The following is a 26,105-nucleotide window of genomic DNA, read 5'->3' as shown; positions in this document are numbered from 1 at the left end:
CACTCCTCTTCTTCTCTGGCTCTGGTCCATTGTGGGTGACTACACTGTAGACAACCGCTGGGCACTCTCCCGTCACCCATCCCGCCCTGTGGATGGGTTGGATGGAACGGGTATTTGGGACGTATCCATGTGTGTACACAGGAGGAGGTGGGTTTGAAAGGAGGGGAGGTTGGGTTGGGTTTGTTATTGTCACAGGGTAAATTCCAGGTGGCAAATTCCTGGCATGCTTGTGCGGCAGGATCAGTAACCAAAGGCCCACAGACCCCCCCCTCCCCGCCCGGTCTGGGCAACCCCATTAATTGTGTCCGACAGAGGGAATTGGTTTCAATTGACCCCCATTCAGCGGGGTCTTTGACTGGCAGACAAAGAACACAGCCACGTGGAGACTAATGCTAGGGCTGAGCAGCTTGGAGGTGGTCCAGTCCCCGCCAGCCTTCCCTCTCCTCTCCCATGGGTGTGATCGGGGTACGGCTTGATCACGCTTTGCATCGGTGCTGATAAAACAGGAAAGTGCAGAGGAATGGTTTTTGAAGGTTTTGTCTGACGATTCGGAGCTTGCAGTTTCTTTGAATCCGTTCATATTCAAGCCAAGGACTTCAGAGCAGACACTATAGGTGAATAGTGGACGTTATAACTAATAGAGAAAACCAGAAAACTTCCCAAATTCATTACGTCAATTGAGACAATCTTGTGTATCACAATTTTTAAAAAATGTTTATACTGTATATGCAAATGAGGCATGCATTTATATACTTTTCCAGAAAAGAATTCTGCACATTTTTCGACATCTCTTCTCTAAAAAGATAAAATGATATGATAGGCTATGATAGATAGATCAACAAAGCCCTCTGAAGGTGTTAAAAAACACCTTCAGAATATAGATATGAAAATGGAAAGTTTGCTGGATGTAAATGTTACTGAAATGGCCTCTAAAGATGTTTGTAAAATGACATACATTTTTCAAACACTAATAGGGTGAAATAACTAATATATATTTATCAGCATTAAACTTCCCTGTTATTACTTCTATTAAAACAATACAGGTTTTCTGAAAAAAAATTGGTATTTTATAAAAGTAAAACCAAAAAATCTATTCTTTCCACTTGTACCAGTGAATAAAAACAAAGGTGCTGTGCATCTTGTCCCAGATCTGTTGCAGTAAAGCAGACACCATACTTGTATTGCAGAGTTCTCAAGGAGGGCCCAAATTATGAGGTGGAGGGAGGGGAGAGGGGATGTTATTGAAATGAAGATGGAAGCGGGCAGGGAGCAGTATGCAATTGATGTGAGATGACATTTTTAGAGGTTGATATTATTGATCTCATCCATGCGTGTACATCCATTTCCCTCCAATAAACTGTATGCCTCAATTAAGATAAATAGTTTTCATCTTATTCTTGATCTCTCGCTTCTCTCTCTCTCTCTCTCTCTCTCTCTCTCTCTCTCTCTCTCTCTCTCTCTCTCTCTCTCGCTGTTAAGAGAACTGGTACCACGGTGAGCAGGACTCACAAACCTATAGACAGGTGTTGGAATCTAGCACACCACACAGGGGCTGTGGTCGAATAGTCCTTTTTGGTTAGGAACCTTCCTAAATGACCCGAAAGTACCGAAGTGACCGCCATGATGAGTGCCGGTCGAATTCTCTAAACGCAAAGGAAAAGAGCTTCATGCCTTCTAACTTAGCTCCTTTAGCGTAGGAACCACGAGACCTTCCTTAACGAAAGGAAAGGAGATAATGCCAACCCACAATCCCTTGCGGCGGCAACATTTAAAGTGAGTTTCATTCGGTCGTTCACGAGAACAAACGATCATAAGCGACAAACGCGGATCATGTAAATAATAAGTAGTGTAACTTGTAAATACTTTTAATAATCTGTTAAACCGGCTGGAAAACTATGAGCGTTATGTTGCTGAACACGGCTGTAAAGTGATGAAACTGCTGTATTTGATATTCCCTCTTGAACTGCAGCTTCAGCCCTCATTCTTTTATTTTACTTTAGTTACAGAAGCATTAATGAAAGAGTTAAACTGGTCGAGCTCTTCAGCCTGACTCATGTTTATGATTATCATCTTTTTAATCAACTATTTTGTTACATTAAAGCACTATCAAGTTGTGTGGTGTTTCATAAACTGTTGTCTGCATATTTTAATGATCAGATTATAATCTGCATATAAAACATAACAACATAAATGGATATGAGATGCACATATGACACACATCGTTAGTGGGATAACGTATTAATTCAGCAGGTTAGAAACTGAACAGAAACAGTTTAGTAGCTTTGTACTCAGTGAAGAATCCCTTAGTTTGACTTTCGTATTCCTTCGTTCATTTCTATTCCAATCTTGTTAATAAAGTAATATATGAACCGGGTTGTTTAATTGCCTGCATGACGCAACACTGTAAGAACACAGAAGAAGTATTTTAAGATGGTTTATTGTGGTTGAGATGGACTACAACATTGTATTTTCTCCGCTGCAGACAAACTGACGTCACTAACATCGCCTGCCGTCGCGTCATAACTACGTCGCTTAGTGAAAGTATCGAATTCTCTCAACACCGCGGTGGTCTTTTCCTAACTGCTCATGAATTCGCCTTCCCATCTTTCCTTGACCCTGTGACGTTTCCACAGAGGTCAAGGAAAAGTGCTTAGGGTTAGATGTTAGGAGGTGATTATTTGACTATTTGACCGCAGCCTAGGTGAGTGACACACAACATTGTTGCAGGTATAAGTGACTCACAGGGGGGGAGCACACAGGAGCAGGATCGCAAACCGGTTGGACTGGATATTTAGTCACTGCCATTATGTACAGTTAGCTTGTATTAACAACAAGATTACAATAATAACACTGAAAAACCCCTGTACAGCCTAACCCAGTCATGACGGCGGGTCACACAACCCTTGTTGACCCTTTTACACCGACAGCAAACGCAGCTTTTCCTAGGCGCTTCAATCAGAGGGTGGTATAAGGTGTGTGTGTGTGTGTGTGTGTGTGTGTGTGTGTGTGTGTGTAATGTTTCCCTCGAGGTGGTCGGCCACCGTAAATCAGTCGCGTCAATGACAGACTCAGGGCTTCGTGCCTGGACTCTCAGTATATTTAAAATCCCTCCTAATTAAACTTAATAGAATGTAAATTTAATATCTGCAGAGATTGTGTGCTGCTGGCCCCAGCCAGCTCCAATTTAAGGATTGATAGAGGCCAGCGGGAAGGTTAATTGCTGACTTGATCTACTGTCCCCGTGACATGGTGTGGGGCTGTTTTAATTGGGGCTGATCCGCTGCTACACGGACAGATTTCATTAGGCTAGCTGGCCCCTCTCTCCTCTCTCTCCCTCTCTCTCTTTGACCGGAGACTGCTTTGGACCAGCGCCCCCCGCTTGCGTCTGCAGGAAGCGCAGGGGGGTAGAAGGCATCAATCTTCCTTCCTTTTGTCCCGTGTCCTTTCTCTCGCTTGAGCAGCATGAAATTAAAGGTGGGGCCCTGGACGAGCTCCGCTTCTAATGAACGCTGTAAAATGCTCGGTAATGACAGGCCAGCGTGATAGATCCGTCATGTTCCACAGTGCGGAGTTACTCGACGTACACGCCCATGACGATAGAGATGGAATTACAAGCAAGCTGTTTTGTTTTGGGAGACATGTGAAAAATATGAATGCTATCTCGCTTTTATTTGTGTTTATTGCATATATGTGCCAGGTTTTATATATATCAATCGGGTTGGTTTACGTTGCTACTTTTGTGTACATTTTGGAAGATATCGTTGACTTAATCTGATCTGATCTGAAAGAACCAAAGAAAGGTTAAAGTGACTAACTATCTGCTTTACTTTTTATTTATGACCTAATAGATAAGTAATGGAAGGAAATATATTGTATGTTACCTGCAGCCTTTGTGCTGCCAAACACAAGTTAATTACATTAGCTGATGGCTGTTGCTGTCCCGGCTACTGAACCTAGTCCTAGTAAATATAAATAATTTGCTCCAGTAAAGGGTAAACAATTTCCCCCTTTTTCAGCCCGACTTTGGCTAGCATGTGTGTATCTGGCAAAGCTATAAATCAAAAAGGTGGCCAGTGTAATTAAGTGTACACTACATTAGTCAGGCTAATTAATTTTGGGGGCCATCCATCCATTAACCAGCGGGCCAGCACTGATTGGGCCTCTGTTCTGTGGAACTTCTGACACCAGGGACTACGACCCTCCTCGGCTGCCCTCAGTTGCCCAGATACACTCGTGCATTTACGCGCAGAGCCACAGATGTAGACGCGCACACACGCACGCACACCGGCCCTAATGTACTAATTTTGACTTAAAAGAGACACTTGACGATTTCACAGTTTCCGATACCAGTATCGGAAACTGTGAAATCGGTGCTAAAATCAAACTAGTCAATGTTAACCGTTAGCAGTTGGTGGCAGCACAGTCCAAGCTCTTGTATAAATTACAGCGTGATCAGGATCAAATGTGTTCAAATGTAATCTTGTAAATTCTTGTTTTGGCGAGAGACTAAAGAATAATCTGAGTACTCTGCATTTGCAGATGTTCAAGTTGTGATATCGGATTTGAAATTGTGAAGAACGTCTCTGAACAAATATTGAGTTTCAAGTTACTGAGAGGAAGCATTGGACTGATTTATTGCCAGGCCAAATTGTATTGACAAATCCTTTACTTGGCTTGTTGTAGCCCACTAAATCAATATACTTCTCTAAGACAACCCACCTGACACTGTCTCAATTGTCCTGAGAGACGCAGTAAACCACACCCATTTATTTTAAATCCCCCAACCCCCCTCCACCTCTTCTTTATGGCCACACAGGTGAAGGCCTGTAATAGAGACGTTTCCTTACAATACAATAAAGGCATATCATCTGCCTAGAAGAGTCCAATCTATCACAATGAGGGCCCATTATATCACAGATAACCCATGTGGATATAGAGAGAGACTATTCCCTCCAGACAACAGTCTCTCTCTCTCTCTCTCTCTCTTTCTTTCGCTCTCGCTCTCTCGCTCTTTCGCTCTCGCTCTCTCTCTCTCTCTCTCTCTCTCTCTCTCTCTCTCTCTCTCTCTCTCTCTCTCTCCTTCTCTCTCTCTCTCTCTCTCTCTCTCTCTCTCTCTCTGTGTTTGCCTTCAATGCTAATGAAGACAGGAAGGAGAAAAAAAGGAGTTCATTACATATCATTTAGCTGACGCTTTTATCCAAAGCGACTTACATTTTTGCTCTATACACCGTAGACACAGGTACGGGGAGCAATTTCAAGGACACAATGATGTGGACTAGAGGAGCCAGGGCTCGAACCACCGATCCCCTGATTGAAAGACGGGCATGCCAACCTCTGATCCACAGTTCAGCTATGGGGGCATAACTTGAGCGATGCAGCTTTTGATGGGAGCGCTGTCCATATAATTAAAAACGCTGGCAAATGAAAAACAAGCAGTGGCTTCTGTCGGTCCTGCTCATTAACAACAGGCCGTTTGAGCCCGGTGCCAGCCATGCTATTGCCATTGTGTGCTTGGAGTGGGGGTGTTGGGTGTGGGGGGGAGGCTGTGACTGGCAGCTGGGAACACCATGCCAATGGTGGGATGGTGCGACGAGCCAAGCCAAGGATGAGCGCAGAGCCTGGCACTGTCAGGGCCCGGGAGGGTGGAATGCCTTGCGGCCCCTGGGGTTGGCCCCGGGTCAGGGACGTAACCTGAGTTACCCCTTAATTGTTCACCGCCGCTGTGCTCGCCTGTTTGACCCGATGTTTGATACCCCGCTGCTGCGCTTCACCTCTTCTTAACCCTTCCCAGAATAGTTTGACAGTTTTGGACAGTAGAAGGAAAATATTGATAAACCCAATAAAGATGTATGAGCTCTGATATAAAAACATATCAGAAGAAATATAGAAAATGAATTCCACACAGTTTAGTAGCTCCTAAACACAAAATGTTTCCTGTGGTTCTCAAAATCATTCTCATTCAGAGCACAATAATCGTGTTTGTTCTTTTAGATGATTTAGCTTCTCTGTTACTTTGTACTGTCATCTTTCCATTCTGTCTTTCCTGCCAACCCCCGTCTCTCCGCTCTGTTTTGTCCTGCACTTCTTAAACATCCTCTCCAGCTCTTTTCCTCATTATTCCGTAATGTTTCTTTGCACTCCACAGCATGTTAGAACAAGTTAGTTACACCACTACAAGGTATTTTTATCGTAATTTTTTTTTTGCGGTTATTCTCTGTCGTACAATTAATTGTTTGGTCTATAAAATGGAAACATGTCCATCACCGTTTCACAAGGGCAAGTCACACACTCAAACAATTCAATGATATTCAATTATCACAGAAAACTAACAAAACCAGCAAATATTGATATTTTATTAGGTGGAACCAGTAAATTTTTTCTATAGTTTTGCTTAAAAATTAATTGATGTTTGAAAAGGTTGCAATGAAGTTTTTGTTTCGACAAAACGTGTTTAGCTACGTTTATTCCTAAAAGATCAGTGGAAAACAAATTTACCTCAAGATCCATTCCCACAAAATAAACCTCCTGTCTTGTGTGAAGCAGATTATGAAGTTTATTTGAACCTCTTTGTACGTTACAAACACAAGGACACTAATCTTGTACTGTAAATGACACATCCTTAAATATCCTTGAGCCTTCTTTCTCTGGAAGGACACAGACACCTGAAGGTGTGGATGACAAATGTTTTATATTTTGCAATTTAGAATATTTACACCTTATGAGAAATGATGGAGATAAGTCTCACCATGGCTTGCATGTATTCAATAATTTGTTATTAGTCTATTTATAACTATGATGTGGTTGTCAGAATTATGCATACAATATAAATATTCTAAATCTAATCAGCGAATAATCCCATCAATCTGTAAATTCAAGTGGACTCAATACTCAATCTGTGTCTTTTTGATTTAATCCAACACACATTGTCGTTGCTCTATAAATCATGAATAATCAACTTTCAGTCAGTCAGTCTGTCTTTATCTCTCGCTTTATTAATGGTTTTTGCTTTTAAATCACAAGGACCAACAGCTAAGGGCGAGGTCGTTATTTAGTTCAGATGAAATGTGGCATAAACCGTGAAGGATAGGGACCTCTTTGTGCCTGGCACATAGTGTCCGACTTGTATGATGTCAGTCTATTTTAACTAATGCAGTCCTCTGCCTTTGTAGAACAGCACAATAATTGTTACGTTTGTTTTTTCTCTCTCCACAAAGGGAGCGAGAACACCGCGCTCCGCTGGCATCATTATGGTTTGTTCTAATGCGTGTGCAAAGAATCCGTCTCTGTGAGAGCGGCCGAATCTCACACAGCCCTATTCAACATGTTTGGGGGTTACAGCTTGCGGTGCTCGTTGGTTGGCTCAGTCTGTTGCCAGAGGAAAAAAGGACAATTGGTAAGGCGATGATGAGTGGAAGGAGCTGAGATTATTTGAACGACTCGGCCGGCAGGTTTCCCCGGTGCAGATCTCTTGCCTTCGGTGGCAGAGTAACGCTCCTCCAGAGTGGTTCATTGTAACTCAGCTGTAAACCCGGTGTTTGGCACCACATGCTTTTTAAACAACTCTGCCCTTCTGACATGAAAAGTCGTCTCCAAAAGGCTCCATTCACATCGCAGTGCAACTATCCCATCATATTTAAGAGGGGGGCCCATTAAGGGCCGCATTGAGCATTCATGGGCTTCTCTCTTACTCACTCCCCTTCCTTATGTGATTTATCTGCGACGGCCATATTGCCAGGCCCTTTTCAGAAGGAGTGGCTCCACTTTTTGTCTTAGAGGAGGCCCAAAACAATGCATCCCGGGCCCATTCCTCAGACAGGAGAAGAGGGGGGCCCTCCTCTTTCACGGGTGGGGGGGTATCAGAGAGAGCCGGGGCTGGCCTAACATCTGTTTGTGTCCGGAGCCAGGCGGGACTGGAGTACGGCGTGCCTCGGTGGCCCCCTTCTCCTCTCCCTGGGGGTCTTTGTTCACGATTTCATGCTATCAGAGCGGCAGCATGTTTTCCTGCGCAGAGCTGTCAGGGGCATAAAAGGCCCTGAGTGGGGTCACATCAAGAGGGATGGGCATGAAAAATTGGTAAAATGTATCACAAAGCCCACCCACTAGATGGTTGCCTAGCGCCCTGCGGTGGGGTGTCAGGAAGCCCTTCTCTCTCTCTCTCTCTCTCTCTCTCTCTCTCTCTCTCTCTCTCTCTCTCTCTCTCTCTCTCTCTCTCTCTCTCTCTCTCTGTGTTTGCCTTCAATGCTAATGTTAATGCTAATGCTAATGTTCCCCTTTCCTCAATTGAATAACACCTTTCTCTCACCCTCGCGAACAAGCACCTCATTTCGATGAGATGGTGCAAACAAATTAAAGGGAGGTGCTTCAAATTAATCAACGTTCTTTGTGTGGCGAGGAGGGTTTTTTGTGCCTCGCCAGGGCCTTGTCCTCCCAGCGAGCCCTGCGAGGAGAGTGGCTGGTTGTCAACTGTTTTGGTAGTAGCACTAGCAAAGATAAAATGTCACAATTAAGGCCGCAGCTAGCAATCCTCATTACCTTTGTCTGTTTTTCTTGATTCTTTAGTTATTTAGTCGTTGCGTTTACGAAATGTTGGAAAGACATTGATCAGAAAGTTGAAGACAACGTCTTTGGATGTCTAATTTTGTCCACATCTGAAAGTATTTCAGTTTGCTGTCATGGAGGATTGAATAGTCAAATTATTGACAACGAATGGATTCATCTTTGCCACAATCATGTCACCACTGATGGGATTATTGTCTCGCCAGGTTGCATGTTTGTAGTGTTTGTATTCTTGTTGACGGTGCTCACCGAGGACAGAAATAGACTTTCATTAATTGTTTGGTCCTGATCTCTATCAGACGCGAAGTAATGAACTTGACGGGCTCCTATTGGGCCGCTACTAATCACCGATCTCCAATTGGGTCCTCGATACACTGTGATCGACTTGGCAGCGACAAATTACCTTGCTGCCTGTTTCCTTTAATTGATTCCAATCCACAGCTGCAGTAGAATGAGGTGAATGCAATGAGAGTGCAGTGTTTCCTGGTGTCTGGGAAGTGTTTATGCTCCATAGCTCTCCCGTTGGCCGTATTGGAACGCGCCCTGATGATTGCTTCATTGCTGGATGGGAGTTTGATTCCTCGTTAACGGGACAAATGCTCTTTTTAAGTGTTAAAAAGAAAACATGAATGGCTGCAGCGCTGACCCTTCAGATCAAAAAGCCCCCCCACCACCTTTTTTTTCTCCAAAAACACAATTAACATTCAAATGCCACATTAACATTAAATTATTGGGCAATTTAAGCATGCATGGCCTTGTTCGAGGGGTTTGGGGGAAGTCGGCGCGTTAAACAGTCTAGCGGACATCTGCCGCGGTTGGTTTCAAAGTGCTGACTGAAAGTGGCAGGGGAGGTCTCTTCAGATTAAATCTCCCGTTAGGTTTTCTTTGTACAGGTGGCAGTAATGTGTCAAGAGCCCGGCTTGAGACAATGTCCTCCTCTCAGTAGGACTAATGCGCCTCAGGAAAACCCACCCTCCTTTTACTGCTGCCGCTTTACACAGAGACACAGTCACAATGAAGCATCTGGTGGCCTTTTTTCTGCGTAAAAGGCTGTTTCTTTTTTTTGTAGATGTTGTTTTTTTTGTTTTTTTGCCACAGCCATTATGCCTGCTAGTGTGTAGAGTGTGAGAGAAAGAGATCAGGGAGCTTAGTACATTTCTGTGGCTTGACTGGCCTTATTTAACTTACTGTGCATTAGTATGAATCTTTACTTCTAAATGTTTTATTTCGGAACATTCACTCACAGTTCGGGTGGGTGGGCGGGCAAAGGGGCGTGCTTGTGCATCTTCGATTGTGTGTGTGTGTGCCTGTGCAACCCCCCAGTAGTGGGAGGTCGTCGGGGTCAAAGTGATGAATTTTTATAGGCCTGTTCCCTGTGTTTCAGCCCTGTCCCTTTCTCTGCGCGCTGCACTGCCTCTCAAAGACAACCATGCAAGGCAATTTGTCCTGCGGGGCCCTGCAGAATGGGCCAGCAGAGAAGTTAAATACCAGGGGGGAACACACACACACACACACACACACACACACAATATCACTCACACACACAATCACACAAAACATACACGTACATTCAGTTTCTCTCTCACACACACAACCCTTCGTCCTGTTGTCCTGAATGATTTGTGGCCTGTCCATTACCCATTCCGATGAGACAAATGCCGCTTTCTGAAGGTAAAGGCCAGAATGGCGGCCCCTCAAAGCGCACCATTGTTTTTAGAGAAGTTTCCCAGATGTTCTAATGTGCAAGATAAATAGGGCTCATTATCGCTACCTTGCACACCCCTCTTACCTCTCCTAGCTCGTTTAAAAAATTTTTGCCGAGGGCGTGGCTAGTAGTGAGACCCCCTACGACGTGCAGCCATCGTTGTCAAAATTCCTCGCCGTGCCTCTCACTCAGATTGGCCGAGTTCATGGAAAAGGGCGAGGGGGTTTGTGTGTTGCTTCACTTGCTTTTTAGGGGGGACACAGGCCGGGTCTACGGGGTCAACTGTTGACCAGTGGTTCACGCGCAGGGTAACTTCACGAGGCAATAATGCGTCCATTCTCACCTCCTCCTCCATGATGAATCCACGGTGTTTGGAGGCATTAAATTAGCCAGCCACAGCGAGAGAGGAGTGGATAACTCTGGCTTGCGTCCAGTCAGATCGGGCAAGGAGGGTCACGCCTGATTTACTTACCCACCTCCCCCACAACGTAGTGCTTGGCAGGAGGTCAGGCAGCTGAGTTTGTTGTTGCCTCCAGTGGGTGCCCCTGCCCGTCTGCCTCGAGCAATCGCACGTCCGGGGGTTGGAGCGTGATGTACGATTGGCGAACGGGGGAGAGACGTGATTGGAGCGGCGAGCAATCTGCGCTGAACCTGTCAACCCCCGCTGGCACACCTTAGCTCGGTTGGCAGTGCGGAAAATAATGGCGCGATCTGACAATGCCACTGCCCCCGTTGACACAAAGGGGCGCCCCTGTCCCCTGCCTCTGATAATGAAGAATGAATAGTTAGCTCATTGTCCACTCATTGTCTCCCCCTCACCCTCCCATCTCTCTCTCTCTCTCTCTCTCTCTCTCTCTCTCTCTCTCTCTCTCTCTCTCCACACAGTCTCACACTCGCCACCTAATTGGGGTTTAATCGCCGAGTTCTAAATGCACTCATTGGATTATTACATTGGTGTGATGACAGTTTAGTGTGAATCATTGCATGGGATTGGGGTGAGGGAGGGAGGACCGTAAACCCCAGAGGAGTTGTCTACTGGCTGGCACCAGGGTGTGTGACATATTTCTGAGACTCGTTCACTCGAAGTTCTGATTGCATTGAAAAACAATCGAGACAACTACTAACAAGACAAGTACCGCACCTCATAAAACAAATACATATCTATGTAGTCAACAGTTAGATATTAAGTCAAACATGATGTCATGTGGCTGGATCTGCAATATACAGCCAATACCCAATTGCAATAATAATATATGCTGTTTAATACACAGGAAAAAGAGTTGCGAGTCAACAAATACACTTTTAAAATGTATTTTGTATGTATTTGAAATCTAATATGTTTTTTCCTCCGTGCCATAGAGCTCCATTGTTTTCCAGAAACACCTCCATGAATCACACTGTTGCACTATGTTCTTTCATTACAATAAACACACACTGCAGTTTATGTTGACTCAATCCCACGCACACCGTTCTGCTGCTGTGGTACATACTCACTGGATCGCCAAATGTGTATCAATCTGCGGCTAAAAATAGTCCCCAACGAATGCCAAATTAGTCCTGTTTAAGTAATGTCTGCTGCAGAATACAGTGGCCAGTTAGGAAACTGGTGAAACCTTGTTGAATACAACTTTATATTTATGATCTGTGTTTAAAGTTATATCTTAAGCTGTTTTTTTTAAGCCTGTAAATCTTTTGAACATTTTTTTTTTGCTGTTTTGTTTTTTAATTGTGATTTTGTGCTGCTTTCTTGCCTTCGCTGTCTCCCTCTGAGAGAACATTTGCAATAAAAAGAAATGGTTAAACTAATAAACACAACTAACAAGAATAACCATATCCGTATTTTTAGCGCCGTTTTCAAGAAACAATAATGTTAACAAGAATCATCAGAGAGTTTTATTGCTTTTAATATATTCAATATTTTGTTATCAATGTAATTGAATGTTCTTTCCCTGTTGGTCTGTCCCATTAATCTGTTGACATGTAAAACGCCCTTGTGTGCGATATGCTTTGTCACGAATGTCTCGGTGTGCGGGTCTCTCAGTGTTTTAAGTTAGGCACAGTGGATCGCCTCCATCTGTTGGTGGGCCCGAAGACAGAAGGCCTGAATGTGTGTGTGTGTGTGTCTTTGCTTTTTGAAGTGGGACAGATTGCTTTAACCTCTCTTCTAAGGAGAGCAGCTGGAATAGAGAGCTCCTTTTAAACAGCCGCTTCCTCCTTCGACAGTCATGAGATTATCCTCCATTGATGCACAAAGGCAGCGCCTTCCTCTGCAACCTCTCTCTCCCCCTTCCCCCCGCCCCCCCAACCCTCCGGGCCCCTGCCCTTCCACAAACACTCAGTGTTGACCTGTGACCCATAATGCAGAGATGTGATGCCAAGTCACTTCCCAGGATCAGTTGAAGAGCCCAGAGGAGTGAAGACATCCCCACTGTCCCCAGGACCACAGCCGCGGCTCCTGGCTGCTCTTTCCCATCGATCGGTTGCACTAAACCCTAATTGTCATTGAATAAGGAGCCGATTGCAGCCAAATGAATCAGGATAATATCTTTCGGGGTGGTCAGTGAGAGCTCGTCCGTGTGTAATGTGCGTTGGGGCAAGAAAGAGGGAAGAGATCCGCGCAGGTTTTGGCACAAGCACCTGGGCTATACTGGGAGCGAGGAGGAGACTTTAATGTGGTCCTAAGTGACGGCATGAGGTTCTAATTATTTGTTGTGATGTGCAGATCTTATGACTGAGGCACTGGGCTGAGAGGTAGGGGTGTGTGTGTGTGTGTGTGTGTGTGTGTGTGTGTGTGTGTGTGTGTTGTATGAGGGGGATGTTTCTCACAAAGGACGATAGTAGGGTAGCTGTGATCAATCGGGTGCAATCAGCCAACACACTGATCGGTCAGTCGATGCGCTGATGAATGGATCAATCAGCCACGGCATCCAGCGCCGGTCCAGAGTCCAGCCCAGGGCACCCAAAGCTCTGTCCGGCACCAACGGGGATACGCTTGTCAACTTAAGCTGGCTTGAAATATAAATGGAAGGAAAGATACTTGCCCTAAATTACTCACACTGTGCCCACTCTGTGTATGAATACTAGTTACTCCTGATGGCACTCCTGACCCATGCGAGTGCATGGGTGAATGATGTCAAGTGGTGTTAAAAGCACTTTGAGTGGTCAGAAGATTATTAAAGAAGTGCTATACAATTACAGCCATTTACCATATGTCTATCTGCTCACATCCCTTGTACATATTAACCACTGCTCAATCCAGAAGACACATTCACGACCGGGTTTCAATGCTGTTTTGATGCTTTTTGTGCCAAAGCTGCATCAGCTTCTGTTCTCAGCATTAGCTGTGGAAGTGGCCAAGGAGTTCTGCCTGACTGACTTTTGGATTTGCAGGCCTACAGAAGGGGCGCGCTCGCTTGGAAGAATCACAAGACCCTTACGCTCGCAGAATCGCTAAACAATAAGGTCCATTTGAAAAAGTTTTGTTTTTTTAAAGTAATATTTCAAAATCACATCCTTCACATCACCATCAATAAAGGTTGTAGTTTTTTATTAATAAACAAAATTATTAATGAAATATTGTATTAAACGAAACAAAACAAAAATGGTGCAGTTGGCACTAATCGGAGATGACAAAAACTGTTTGTGATTGTTTGTGATTGTCTTTGCTAGTTTAGGCTACAATGACTTTTTGACAGGGAAAGTGTCTCTTGCCCTTCTCACCAGCTCCTTGTTTGGCCTATTCATCGCACAAAGCTGCTTAAGCGCACTTAAGCGCATTAGCATTTGGCTGCCAGGGGACCATATTGACCCTGCATTTGGATGGCCTAAATGAGTGAAAGATGGAGCGATTTGTTAGGGCTTTAGAAAGTTGCTTTTGGGGAGAGGGGGGTGGGTGGGGGAGTGAAGGAATGGGGTTGAGGCACTGGTGGGGAGGTTAGGGGGCTGCAGAGAGTTGTTCCACTTTCTCTCAGGGTTCGATGTGTGTTCTAATCTGGTGTGCCGTTTCTTCGTGGCCGAAGTGGACTGATTTGTGACATTTCGGTCTAAAGGGTCCCTTTTTGCTGCCCCGCTATATTGGCTTGACCCGATTATCTAATCTGTGCTTTGAATTTCAATCAGGTCACCCGGTCTCTGCCGTGTGCTATGGGAACCGCTGGCTGAGGGATTACCTCATTCAACTGTCTTCAAACACAGATGGTCGAATGTTTAACTAATTGTTAAAAGAGTCCACAAAGGGGAATTTAACCATGCACACAGTCCTTGTGGTCAGTACATAGAGCCGGATCAAGAGGAGGGATAGTGATCACCTCACTGTCCCTCCTTTTGTAGGATATTTCTTTTTAAATAATTAAAAAAAAATGTGCATGGTGTTGGGCTCTACTTCTAAAACTGTGAATATGTGGGTATAAAAAGTAAAATAAATATAAAACGTGGTTTCCATGCTAACAATCTTTTTTCCCTGATGAACCAGTGCCCCCAACAGGATTGCCTATAACCCTCTTTTCTTCTTTGCATTTGTCTGATCACTCACTCTCCTCCTCTCACCTCCAGAGTCTCTGCTCCACTGCCACCATGCAGACAGTCAGAGCCACCGACACCAATGAAGTCGACAAGCTAATATTTCGAGAGAGTGACAATGACCGAAAGGTGAGCTATAAGTCATTAAAGAAGAACACCACTTATATTTAGATTTATAATATGTTATTTCCGTGGCATAGGAAAGCCCAAATAATATCTGTGAGCAAATATGTCTCAAATTTGTGATGTCATCGGATGATGTCCGATGAGACAAGAGCTGCGCATTTGACAATGAATGTGGTGTTCTCAGTCGTGAAACAGAAAATGTACCTATATACTCAGAACATTCCCCAGAGTGATCTTTGTCATCGATAACATCTCTCTTCATTGATTGTCCACACTTTATACTATTTTTGTGGGATTTAGGAGGGAGTTGTTCATACTCGTATGTTTGGACTATCTAAGACAATAAAAATAATATTTGTGACATCACTAACTTGTTATAACGAAATTTCAATAAAACATTTAGGACTGCATTAAAACCACATTGTCATCCTGACACTTTTTTTTCAAACTTAAGTTAAAAACTGCCTTGTCGCACCAGAAAATTCACCTGCGTGAAATAAGCTGTGGTTGCAACTTATGACAAAGAGACCACGCGGGCTTGCTAGCAAACTCATTAGCAAGCAGAGACACATGCTGGCGCGAGTCAGTCACAGCAGATTTCAGAGCTTCTCTATATTTTCTTTGTACTCTGTCGTCATTTTTATCATGCCGTTCAATAAAGAAGAATTATAACAAATATTGATCAAGCTAGCTTACTATCATGTGAGCAAGATTGTTTTCTAGCTCACGCAACATATACAAGAAATATATTTGCACCTTTGCAGTTTTTTCTTTTGTTTAACTGTGGAGCGCTATATGAAACACCTATTAACTAAGCTGTAAGAACGTGCATCTAAGAGTTGAAGTTAATGTGAATGATTTGCGTGCTAATCTATTGATTGTGACGATTCCATCAAACTGAATTGATTTGGCTGCAGAATGACCAGGCGCCTGCAGGATTGCAATGATGCATCCATGCTGCATGTTGGGGAGGGAAAATTGCACTTGTAATTAAACCCTCAAATACTTATTACTTTTCTTGTTCTATATTCATCATACACCTCAACCTGAGTTATCACAGGTTGTGTTAACACGCATTGTAAAGTGGCATGATGCCTCAGTGAGACACGTGTAGAACGTCCAGCACTGTCCGCTGCTGCAGCACACTGCTGTTCATTAGTGCTTTAATTACAAAGTGCAGTTCACATTAGCATTGGTTTTAATCAGAGCGCCTTTTCTCTCTCGCCGACGATTCAGGTTGTTCTTCAACTTGAAAAGAAGCTTTTTAATTATGTACACCAGGACGTGTTCCGGGAAAACAATGGGACCTCGGTAAGTCACACCCTTTACTTCCTAACCATTTTTATATCAATCTGCTCTCCCATTTCTCTACTTCCCGTTGTTCATTATACATTTAGATTCACTTCATCAGCTGTAGGGGATCTTCTTTATCCAATGTATACTGACTACAGCTGCCATTTACGATTTTTGAAATTGATTATCTGGGAGAGGGGCAGAGTGGAAATAGTTCTACTTTTATATGGCTGTACATTACATTAAGTAGTTCAAAGTGAGACCGTGTAAAAACAAAAAAAAACACTCACAAAGCACACGCCAACAAAATAGACTGTGAAGTCACTTGTCGGGAGCCTTAGAGTTTATTAATGTTGTTGGGCTTAACAGTAAAATGTATTCAATTGGAATAGTATTCACACATCGACAAACTTACTATGGGCACTGATTGGACATCCATAATAAAAGGTGGTGAACTGTCCCTTTTTAAGACGATGGAAAGTTTCCTGCACTGTAACACAATGTCGCCCAATAACTGTGTTGAGCGTTTTCCAGCACTGCGCTAAAGTTACACAAAGCTTACCCAGAATCCAGTGTTTTAATGTGGGTTTAGGGACGCTTGGATGCACAACTTTAGCTGGTTGAACTACAAATCTGAAACCGTGTTCTTTTCGAGCTAGAAATCATCCTTATCCGTGTTGTGGATACATGTTATCTTCTGATAATTTTTTCAGAATGAAGAGCATTTAATCAGCACGGTGGGACATCAGTCAGCTATTTAACTCTTCTGGCTCCTAGGCCTTTTTCTCAATTTGACATAATTTCTTAAATTCACCTTTTAAATGCAGTTGCAAATGAGATATATGCAAGCTAAAAACAAATGTAATTCTTGATTTTTAAATTCTTCATTCTCTTGTGAAAACGTACCTGTTTCTCATGTGGATCAACTGTTTTGGTAATGGGAATTGGTTTTCTAGTTACAAAAGCAGTGTAATATATGAACAAGAATGGTAGATACATGTAAATGTCTATTACCACATTTTTGCTAACAAAATGACAGAGAGACTGAGATAAAATGAGACTGAGAAATTACTTCATACTACAGACCAAGCTGCATTAGGTGTGTGCAAATGAAACATTTATATTCCAAAGTTTTTTGTTTTTAAACTAAATATTTACAATATATTTAAAAATATTTACTAAAAAGAAGAAAACAAATACTATTTTAACACAAAGTGCATGTTTCAGTTTCAATTTTGTCTTTTCAAGAACAGTTTTCAGGTGGGTGGGTAGGTCCTTAGAGATTTCCTGAGTGTTCATTGGGTAGTTTCGCTACCCAGACGGCCTTTGCCTTCTGGGTAGCGAAACTGTGAGAAATGTGCAGGAAGTGTAGCTGTAAGAGACTGAAGCCCCCCTCCCTCGCCCCAACTTCCTCCTCACCAAGCCTGACAAGATAGATGACATAATGGGGGCATCAGAGATAATCTGATGGTCACGGTCGAGTTAAACACACCATGTTATGATTCTTATAAAACAAACTACCTTTCCAAAAGGATAAATGTTCCTCCTCACACTCCTCCACTGGGGAAAAAAAATCCATTGCATCCTTCATCAACTGCAAGACTTGTACCGGCTTGACAGGAATTTAATTCGAGGCAGCTCTTGAAAATAATTATTGTATTTTGAGAGGAGTAATCATTGGCCGGGACATGATTGAATGTGTCCATGCCTATTGACTTTTGCTATGATTAATAGGTTTGTTTAGTCGATATTCCCATCGAAATTGTATAATTAATTATCCCCGGCGCTGTCGCGGCGGGACGATGGAGAGCCCTGATGAGTATTTGGGAAGATTACATTTTCCAGGCGCTTGTGGCGTCAAGGGGCACCGCGGTGCCTTGCTTTGGTAAGGAGGGATGGGAGGAGTGTGTTGCACGTGTGTGTGTGTCTGTGTGTAAGCGTGTTGTGTTCTGTGCTGTACGTCTGTAGATCTGCAGCGTTCCTTTCCTCTCCTGGAGCACACATCCGTCGAGGAGGGGGCTGCTCCGTCCCTATCGATTTTGTTTCAGTATCTCTTTATTGTGACTTTATCAGTGTGGTGTCGGTGGGAGGGTGTGTGGGGGGAGGGGGTGGGGCAAGAGAAGGAGAAGCGAGTTTGTGTACTGGCTGTAGCAAGTGATGAACCTTTCCTGTCTGGCCTGCCTCTCCTTGTCATGCTGGCGGCGTAGTCTTCAGCATAACTCAAAAGCCCCTGAGACGACATCGAAGAATAAAGAACAAATGCCGCTCCAGCATTTTTTTTCCTGTCAAATCTCTTACAGAAGCATATGCTGAATTAAATTGGACCTTGTAGGATTTATATAAACTGATGCTGCATAGTGTCCCATGGTTTTGTCTCTTTCTCTCTTTGGAATGGTTCACAAAGTGTTGACTGCTTACTTACCCTTCTTAGAATAGATAGTATACGCGAGGTGGAGGCCTTACGCTCTGTTAATACTCAAGTTTGGCATCGCGGCTTGAGCTTCCGCAGAGGTGCAGACGAGTCGACGCGCTGCTCGACGCGCTGCTCGACGCGCTGCTCGACGCGCTGCTCGACGCGCTGCTCGACGCGCTGCTCGACGCGCTGCTCGACGCGATGCTTGATAAATCTGTGTCATATTCATTGACTACTGTATCGCCTTTGTACAAGCCTTTAAAAGAAAGAAATCAAGTATTAATTGCGTTATGAAGAAACGGAGGCTGAGTATACATTTACTCCAAATTTAGTACACATTCTGTGTTTCTGTGTTATTAGAGCTTTTATATGCGTTGCAGAAGCTCTGATGGCGCGTGCATACTTCAGAGGTGCATGACCACTTGCAAAGCCTTAGCGATGCGAGACCATAATTTTGTAATTTTCTGGCACACTGATGTTGGCTTCACTGCGGCGACTATAATCTATGCTTTATTTACTGCCATATATTATGTTTTTTACAGACATGACATAGTTATGCTAACAAAGCAGAGTCAGAGTGGGGAAAAAAGCCCAAAATGTGGCCTTATTGTAGAATGATTTCTCAATTTCCCAAAGTTCAGAGGTGCAGTGCACCGTAGTGTTGTTTTTCTGTTTGGATTGGTCACCCTCTCAACACCAATCACCAACCTCCCCACCCTCTCTCCACCCACACACCCCAGCAGTGACAGTTTATCGCTTTTTCCACACAAAATAATGAAGATCCCATAAAAAGAAGGAAAAATATGGCCCCCCGCAATGAAAGCCAAGTGTGCAGTGTAAAAATCAAATTAAATGACCTTTCACCCCAACATTTATTGATGGATTTTAATGGGAGCAGGTGTTGTCACAGGGGATATTTGACAATGTGTAAATCAAAGCACAATTACAGGTGGTGGATAAACTGCCATCACAGAGAGAGGAACAGTTGGAAGTGTGTGTGGGAGGTAGGGGGGAGGGCAAAGCCCTCTGAATTTAAAAAAAAATCTCTTCGACTTCCTGCCGCTTAGCTATCACTGTTGCTCTGATTTAAGATCGCGTCTATCGTCCAAGCAGTCAAAGATTTTAGTCCATGACAGGGTAGTTTTTATCCAGACATCTTTTTCTTTCTGATATTGCCAGGCCACCTCCACCACAACTCCCAAGGTCATTTCTGGTTGACAAGCTATTCCTGGCATTATAATGTCATGAGGCCTTGAACCAATAGAACCACTGACCCTGCAGAGCAGCAGAGCATTATGCTTAACTGACCTGGGATGAAATGTGGTGTGAAATTTGTTGCTTCAGGGTTTTTTTTTATTCACTTGAATGAATGACTTGTCATTCACTTAAGGCACACTTTGTAGATACACACAGCCATATGTTGCTCATCCCCTGTTTGAACTGTCACACTAAGTTGCTTTACCTTAACAGGATTCACATGTGTAGAACATAGTCAATTTTTAATTTGAGCATTCAACGTTATACCAGTATGAGCATGTAGACTACTCTTATGCTGGATTCAGAATACACAATATTAGCCCAGTAGCCCGAACCCATAGACTGTTCGGCATTTTGGTAAGACATCCTAAGATTACCAAAAAGATTGTAATACTTTTTTATCAACGGAAAACGATCTGTGAAAGGGTGAAAGTTGTAAAATGAAAATGCGCCTTCTTATAGACTTCTATACAATTAGACTTATTTTTGCAACCAGAGAAGTCACCCCCTGCTGGCTTCTCAGGGAGAATGCAAGTTTAAGGCACGTCCATATTACCTCCACTGTTTACCATTGGAGGTTGCCGGATTTGATCGGGAATGACAATGTATATGAGACACCCCGCGAAATCTTGGCAGAAAAATCATCATCATTATCATCATCAAAGTTCAAGGAAAACTGGTGAGGAAAAACACAGCATGGAATGTTTTACTATTCAACCGCAGCAACCGTTTAGCACAAAATCCTGTACTAAGCCACCAAATATATATTTAACACTCCTTTACAGGGTTCTTGTTTTGAAAGAAATACATTTGAAACATTAACAGATCAGGCAAATACAGCGTTTTGAAATCAGGAATCCATTGTTTTATAATTATTTATACCACTCGTATTGTCGTAGCACGGTGGGCTGGGCAGATTAACGCGTTAATTTAGCGTTAATCTGGCAATCCTTTAACGGCGTGAAGTATTTGATCATGCGTTAACTGCATTTGTTTTTCTTTTTTTTTGCATTGGGAGGGGCTTATCGCTTTAAATCTCTCACAGACACCGTAGTTCTGACCTGGGCGTCTAATGGCTCTCCCAGTCCGGCTCGCGTGAGGTCAATCAAACATGAAAAATAAATAAATAAGATAAACGCCATAAACTCATTACGCCGACACTGCTTTTACTTTGAAGGCGATTTATGTAGGTGTGCGCGCACGCTTCCGCAGCCTCACCGACAGGCATTGTTGACAAATTAAGCCTGATGTGAAAGCACGTATTGTCATGTAGCTTCTGTTCTCAACAAGCAGCGGTGCTGCCGCAAGCCGCTCCACACGCGCTCACAGCCAGCCTCCGCATCCAGATTGAAAGTTAATTGCACATGCGCGAAGCTCCTGACCCCGCGGTCTGATCCACTATAGCAGAGCACTTTAAGTCAGGATCACTTCTGGATCTTTACTCTTCTCTCAAAGAGGAGAACTTTCCTCACATCACAAGATGTTCAGTGCACTTGTTCAAGACAACACAGACTGGACTTTTCTCACTGAGAAAGAAAAACTTGACTTAATTATTGAATTTGGCACATAATCGCAATTAATCGCAGAAAAATCATGCGATTAATGAGTTAATTTTGCCCAGCCCTACTTTGCCCAGCCCTATATCTATATAGATATATATCTATATAGATACAGATACAGATACAGATACAGATATATATATATATATATATATATATATATATATATATATATATATATATATATATATATATATATATATATATATATCGCACTGCCTGGCCAAAAGAAAAGTCTCCACCTGGATTTGACTACTACCGCCTACTGTTCAAGCCTGTGGGGGCAGTGCTGTGATCTGGTGTTCCAAGATGACAATGCCAGGATTCATCTGGCTCAAATTGTGAACGAGTGGTTCACAGAGCATGAGACATCATTTTCACACATGAGTCTTTGAGATGTGCTGAAGAAGAGTTTGAGCAGCGGTCAGACTCTACCATCATCAATACAAGATCTTGGTGAGAAATTAATGCAACACTTGATGGAAATAAATCTTGTGACATTGCAAAAGCTTATCGAAACGATGCCACAGCGAATGTGTGCCGTAATCAAAGCTAAAGTCGGTCCAACGAAATATTAGTGTGTATGACCTTTTTTTGGTGGCGACTTTTTTTTTGGTCAGGCAGTGTATTTAAAAGTTTAATTTTCACAATGAATCAGATATTTTTTTATCTCTAAATTAAGATTATTGCTATCAACCTCCTATGTTAGTCAAGCTGCAACACGCACGCACACACACACGTGATAGAGGAAGGTGTCAGCGGGTGGCTGGCGAGATGGGGTGTACAGTGGAGCGTGGGGTTGCATCCCCTGCTCAGTCATCCCTCATTCACAGTGTGCGAGTCTCTCCTGTGACCCCGGCAGTGTGAGTTTGATGAATGCAGCACATCTGCCCTCCTGAACCGCCGAGACTCCGTCTGGAAGGCCCCTCTGCCTGCAAGTAATGGCCACTGTTCTACACCACTGACACGTAATCACACACACGTGCGCGCGCGCACACACACACACACACTGACTGAGTGTTATGGCAAAGATACATCCCGAACTTTGGCTTATTTTATTAATTTTTTTTATACATGTGCACTCAACAAGACAAACAATCCATACGCAGCCATACATGCACAACATAAATATGTCAGTGTAGATGGAAGACTTAGTTACCTTCTGCTGATATAACACCCCTCCTGCCTTGCCTCCACTTTGTGAAGACGTCCTTCCGAGTATTACCCGTGTGCACCGCGTCGTCCACCGACATATTTCATCATGTAGCCATCAACACATTGCGTCTTGTAATACACCAATGTAATGTCATTAACGTCGAGCTGCCTGCACAGCCGCTGTCACACTCGCACCGTCTAGAATGAGGTCTTCATCGGGCAGCATTTGTCGCCGGGTGTTTGAAACGTGTAATAGCCCAATTTACCATGGAACAAACGTGTCCCGGCTTCATCTCGGTGTCTTCCTCTCTATAAGGGAGAGGGGGTGGGGGGTGACGTGAGGTCCTCAGGGTAGCCGTGAAACGTCTCCGTCAAGTCTCTCAGTGAGGCAGCCATGCAGGTGCCCGGGCTACCTGTTCATCTCCCAGATAATTAATGTGTACAAGAAGCCGCTAATTGCACTTTTCACTAATGATTTATGGGCTTTGTGAGAGGCGGGAATTGGGGGACATGTGTGTGTACACTCTGGTGAGTGAGTACAGCTGGGTGAGGAGACATGATTGATGAAGAGTATGCGGATGCACTGTCAGTATGGAGAGATAGTCCCCCACTAGGACAGGGCGATTGACACACACACACACACACACACCTTATACACAACTGGTCAACTGCTGTCAATTTTTGTCAGCGTGGGGAAACACGGAGTTGACTAAACGATATCTACTCTATTCTCATCCAGACCTCACTAAAAATGAGGCCCAATGAAAGAAGAATACTGACTTCTAGGTTCAGTTAATAGCAGCAATCTAAAATATACTGTCTGAATGGGAAGAGGCCTCAAATCGTACTTTAATTTTTTTTGGCATGTGTCCGTTTGTTGGGGGGAATCCTACTTATCTTTCAAGGGACAAGTAGAACGTTTGAAGCCTAAATAAACACCATTCGTGTCGGGATGTGTGAACTGTGTGAATGTAAAGAAAGGCACAGCTGAAATAGAGCATTCTGGTTGACTTTCCCCTCGGATAAAAAATGTTAACTTCTTTCTTTTTTTTTCTTGCCACAGCTTTTACAGTACGACAAAGAGCTGTCGGTGTTCAAAGATCGGCTACATGAACTGGAGATCTCATTCCCACCCAGGTATGGAGCCATTTTATACTCTCACACACTAATGCCTAAATCAGGGGTGCCCAATAGGTCAATCGCGATCAACCAGTCGATTGCATGGCATTAATTGCGCAGCAAGGGGCGGAGTCAAAAAACTGCGGGCAAATCGGACAGTTTTCAGCTGGCTTCAAATTATACACAGGAAGTCACAGAAAAAAATACTTCCTGTTAGTTACGATCTTTAGGCTACTTCTAGTTTACGGATTACGTTTCGATTCATTCATATGTGATTATAAATATATTTATGGAGAAATGTGCATGTAGCTGCACCCATTGTTATTTTTACATCTGCCTGTGAGATACATTACTACTGGTTTTGATATGTGTTGTATAAATACGATTTTGTATTATCAACCACACAATATATGTTTTTGGATTAAACCTGAGACTAATAGTCAACAATTGCGCGTTAAGTATTACAACTATACATAAATATGTTGTTTTTTTTGTGGTGTTTGCCGTTAGATCTAAGAGCCAATTAGCTCTCTGATGTGGCGACAGCCAGGCGTTTCCCATCATGCCCTGGGCCACACAGTCTGTAAAGAGCTGTTGCAGCGGCTGACTCTAAAATCGGCGGGCGCCTCCCCCTTGTGAGACCATCGTTGTGCACGTGTGCATGACCTCAGAACAAGTTGGGAGCAAGTCGGACACAAATCTAACCGGCATGCTAAACTCGAACACAGTGAAAAGTAAATCTAACACAGTGATCGCCGGCGATTGATTCTGCACAGAACTGGCTCATCTCGAACGAGCCTATTGACAATCTGTAATAGGCTCATATATATATATATATATATATATATATATATATATATATATAGAGAGAGAGAGAGAGAGAGAGAGAGAGAGAGAGAGAGAGAGAGAGAGAGAGAGAGAGAGAGATATTAGTGCTGTCATATTAGCGCATTATTAACGGCGTTAACGCAAACCAATTTTAACGCTGACAATTTTATTAACGGCGTAACACATTTTAATTTTTTAATATATAGATATATATATATATATATATCTATATATATATATATATATATATTTATATATATATCTATAGATATATATATATATACGCTTTCGTGCAATGATATCTGGTCCTTACGTATTTTTTCTCCGCATTAACGGCATCTAACGCGTCTTGCTATAGCAATGTCATGGTCCTTAGGGATTGAATCCTACTAAAGTGGTGTCCCTAACTTTTTTTATTTAGATGAGTGTCACAACATCTTCATGCAGACATTCATAATATTTATGTTTGTTGGTGATGTCCCGATCTCGTGTCTGGGTTTTCTATTACAATGAGTCGGGGTATCATTCATTGTGTGCACGGGCGTCTCCGAGTGCACCTGCTTTTTTGGTTCATGTTCCTGCAGGTGCAAAAAGGCTGGGTGAAGTTGGCTCGGTGAGAAATGTTTCTGGGACGTCTGTTCTCATATATCATGTCATTTCTGTCATTACGTGCATACATATATATACAACACGTTTTTTAAAGGAATTATTAGCTTTTTAATTCTTTATTAAGCTTTAAATGAATGATTTTCCCCTGGCAGGGTACCAACACTTGTTGGTAAGTGCAGGGACTACACCGACCATAAGGACTCATTATTAATATGTGAAGGCAGAAGAAGTCAATCACCCCCTTATTGTCCAAAATGGCTTTATAGAGCTGTTGGATCCGTGTTTGACAGATATCAGTTGTTAAGTATGATTGGAAATTGTCCTAATCGTGTGTGTGTGTGTGTGTGTGTGTGTGTGCGTGTGTGTGTGTGCGTGTGTGTGTATGTGTGTGTGCGTGTGTGCGCGTGTGTCTGTGTGTGCGCATGCGTAGTGGGATTTGGGGAAAACCGCAGCGGGGTAGTCTCCTCTTCTCTTCCTCAAACAAATGCATTTGCAATTAGCTCTTGTAGAGGAGAGGGAGGGCAAACACGGCCCGGCGTAGAAATATGTTTCGGGAGCGGTGCGTTAATGGCGCTTGACCTTTGCCGCCGGTTGTGACTCAATCAGTGCAGATAATGAAACGCTGTAATCAAACAATAATTACTTGATAAACTGCTCTTGTGGCAGGCGGCGGGGGATTTTAGTGTGTGTGTGTGTGTGTGTGTGTGTGTGTGTGTGTGTGTGTGTGTGAGAGAGAGTAAGTGAGATACATAGAGCTATCAGAGTGTGTGGCTTTTAGCATTTGTGTGTGGGTCTAGAGAGAGAGAGAGAGAGAGAGAGAGAGAGAGAGACAGAGAGAGAGAGAGAGAGAGATCTGCCAGTTGCTGTTTTTTAAATGACTCTGTGTCTTAATCAGGGACCCCATTTACATCACTTTGCATAAGTGACAGGTGGATTTATTGTCCTTTTACACCGGCTGACTTTTGAA

General features: G+C 43.3%; 1 protein-coding gene across 3 annotated transcripts in view; it reads left to right on the top strand.

The window, feature by feature from the left end:
• The window catches only part of LOC137779455 (inositol polyphosphate-5-phosphatase A-like), a 147,541-nt gene that overhangs the window by 106,631 nt on the left and 14,805 nt on the right, over positions 1 to 26,105 (top strand). For all 3 annotated transcript variants that reach the window (XM_068567195.1, XM_068567194.1, XM_068567196.1), the window contains 3 exons: positions 14,813 to 14,908; positions 16,142 to 16,216; positions 23,646 to 23,719. In XM_068567195.1, the coding sequence (XP_068423296.1) occupies positions 14,813 to 14,908; positions 16,142 to 16,216; positions 23,646 to 23,719 (245 nt within the window). The remainder of the gene's footprint in view (positions 1 to 14,812; positions 14,909 to 16,141; positions 16,217 to 23,645; positions 23,720 to 26,105) is intronic.

This window comes from Clinocottus analis, unplaced genomic scaffold (genome assembly GCF_023055335.1).
Source record: "Clinocottus analis isolate CAN_PGR_092001 unplaced genomic scaffold, fCliAna1.0.p SCAF_8, whole genome shotgun sequence".
Taxonomy (NCBI): Eukaryota; Metazoa; Chordata; class Actinopteri; order Perciformes; family Cottidae; genus Clinocottus; species Clinocottus analis.
Note: the sequence above shows the minus strand (reverse complement) of the source record. Positions and strands in the feature narration are given on the sequence as shown.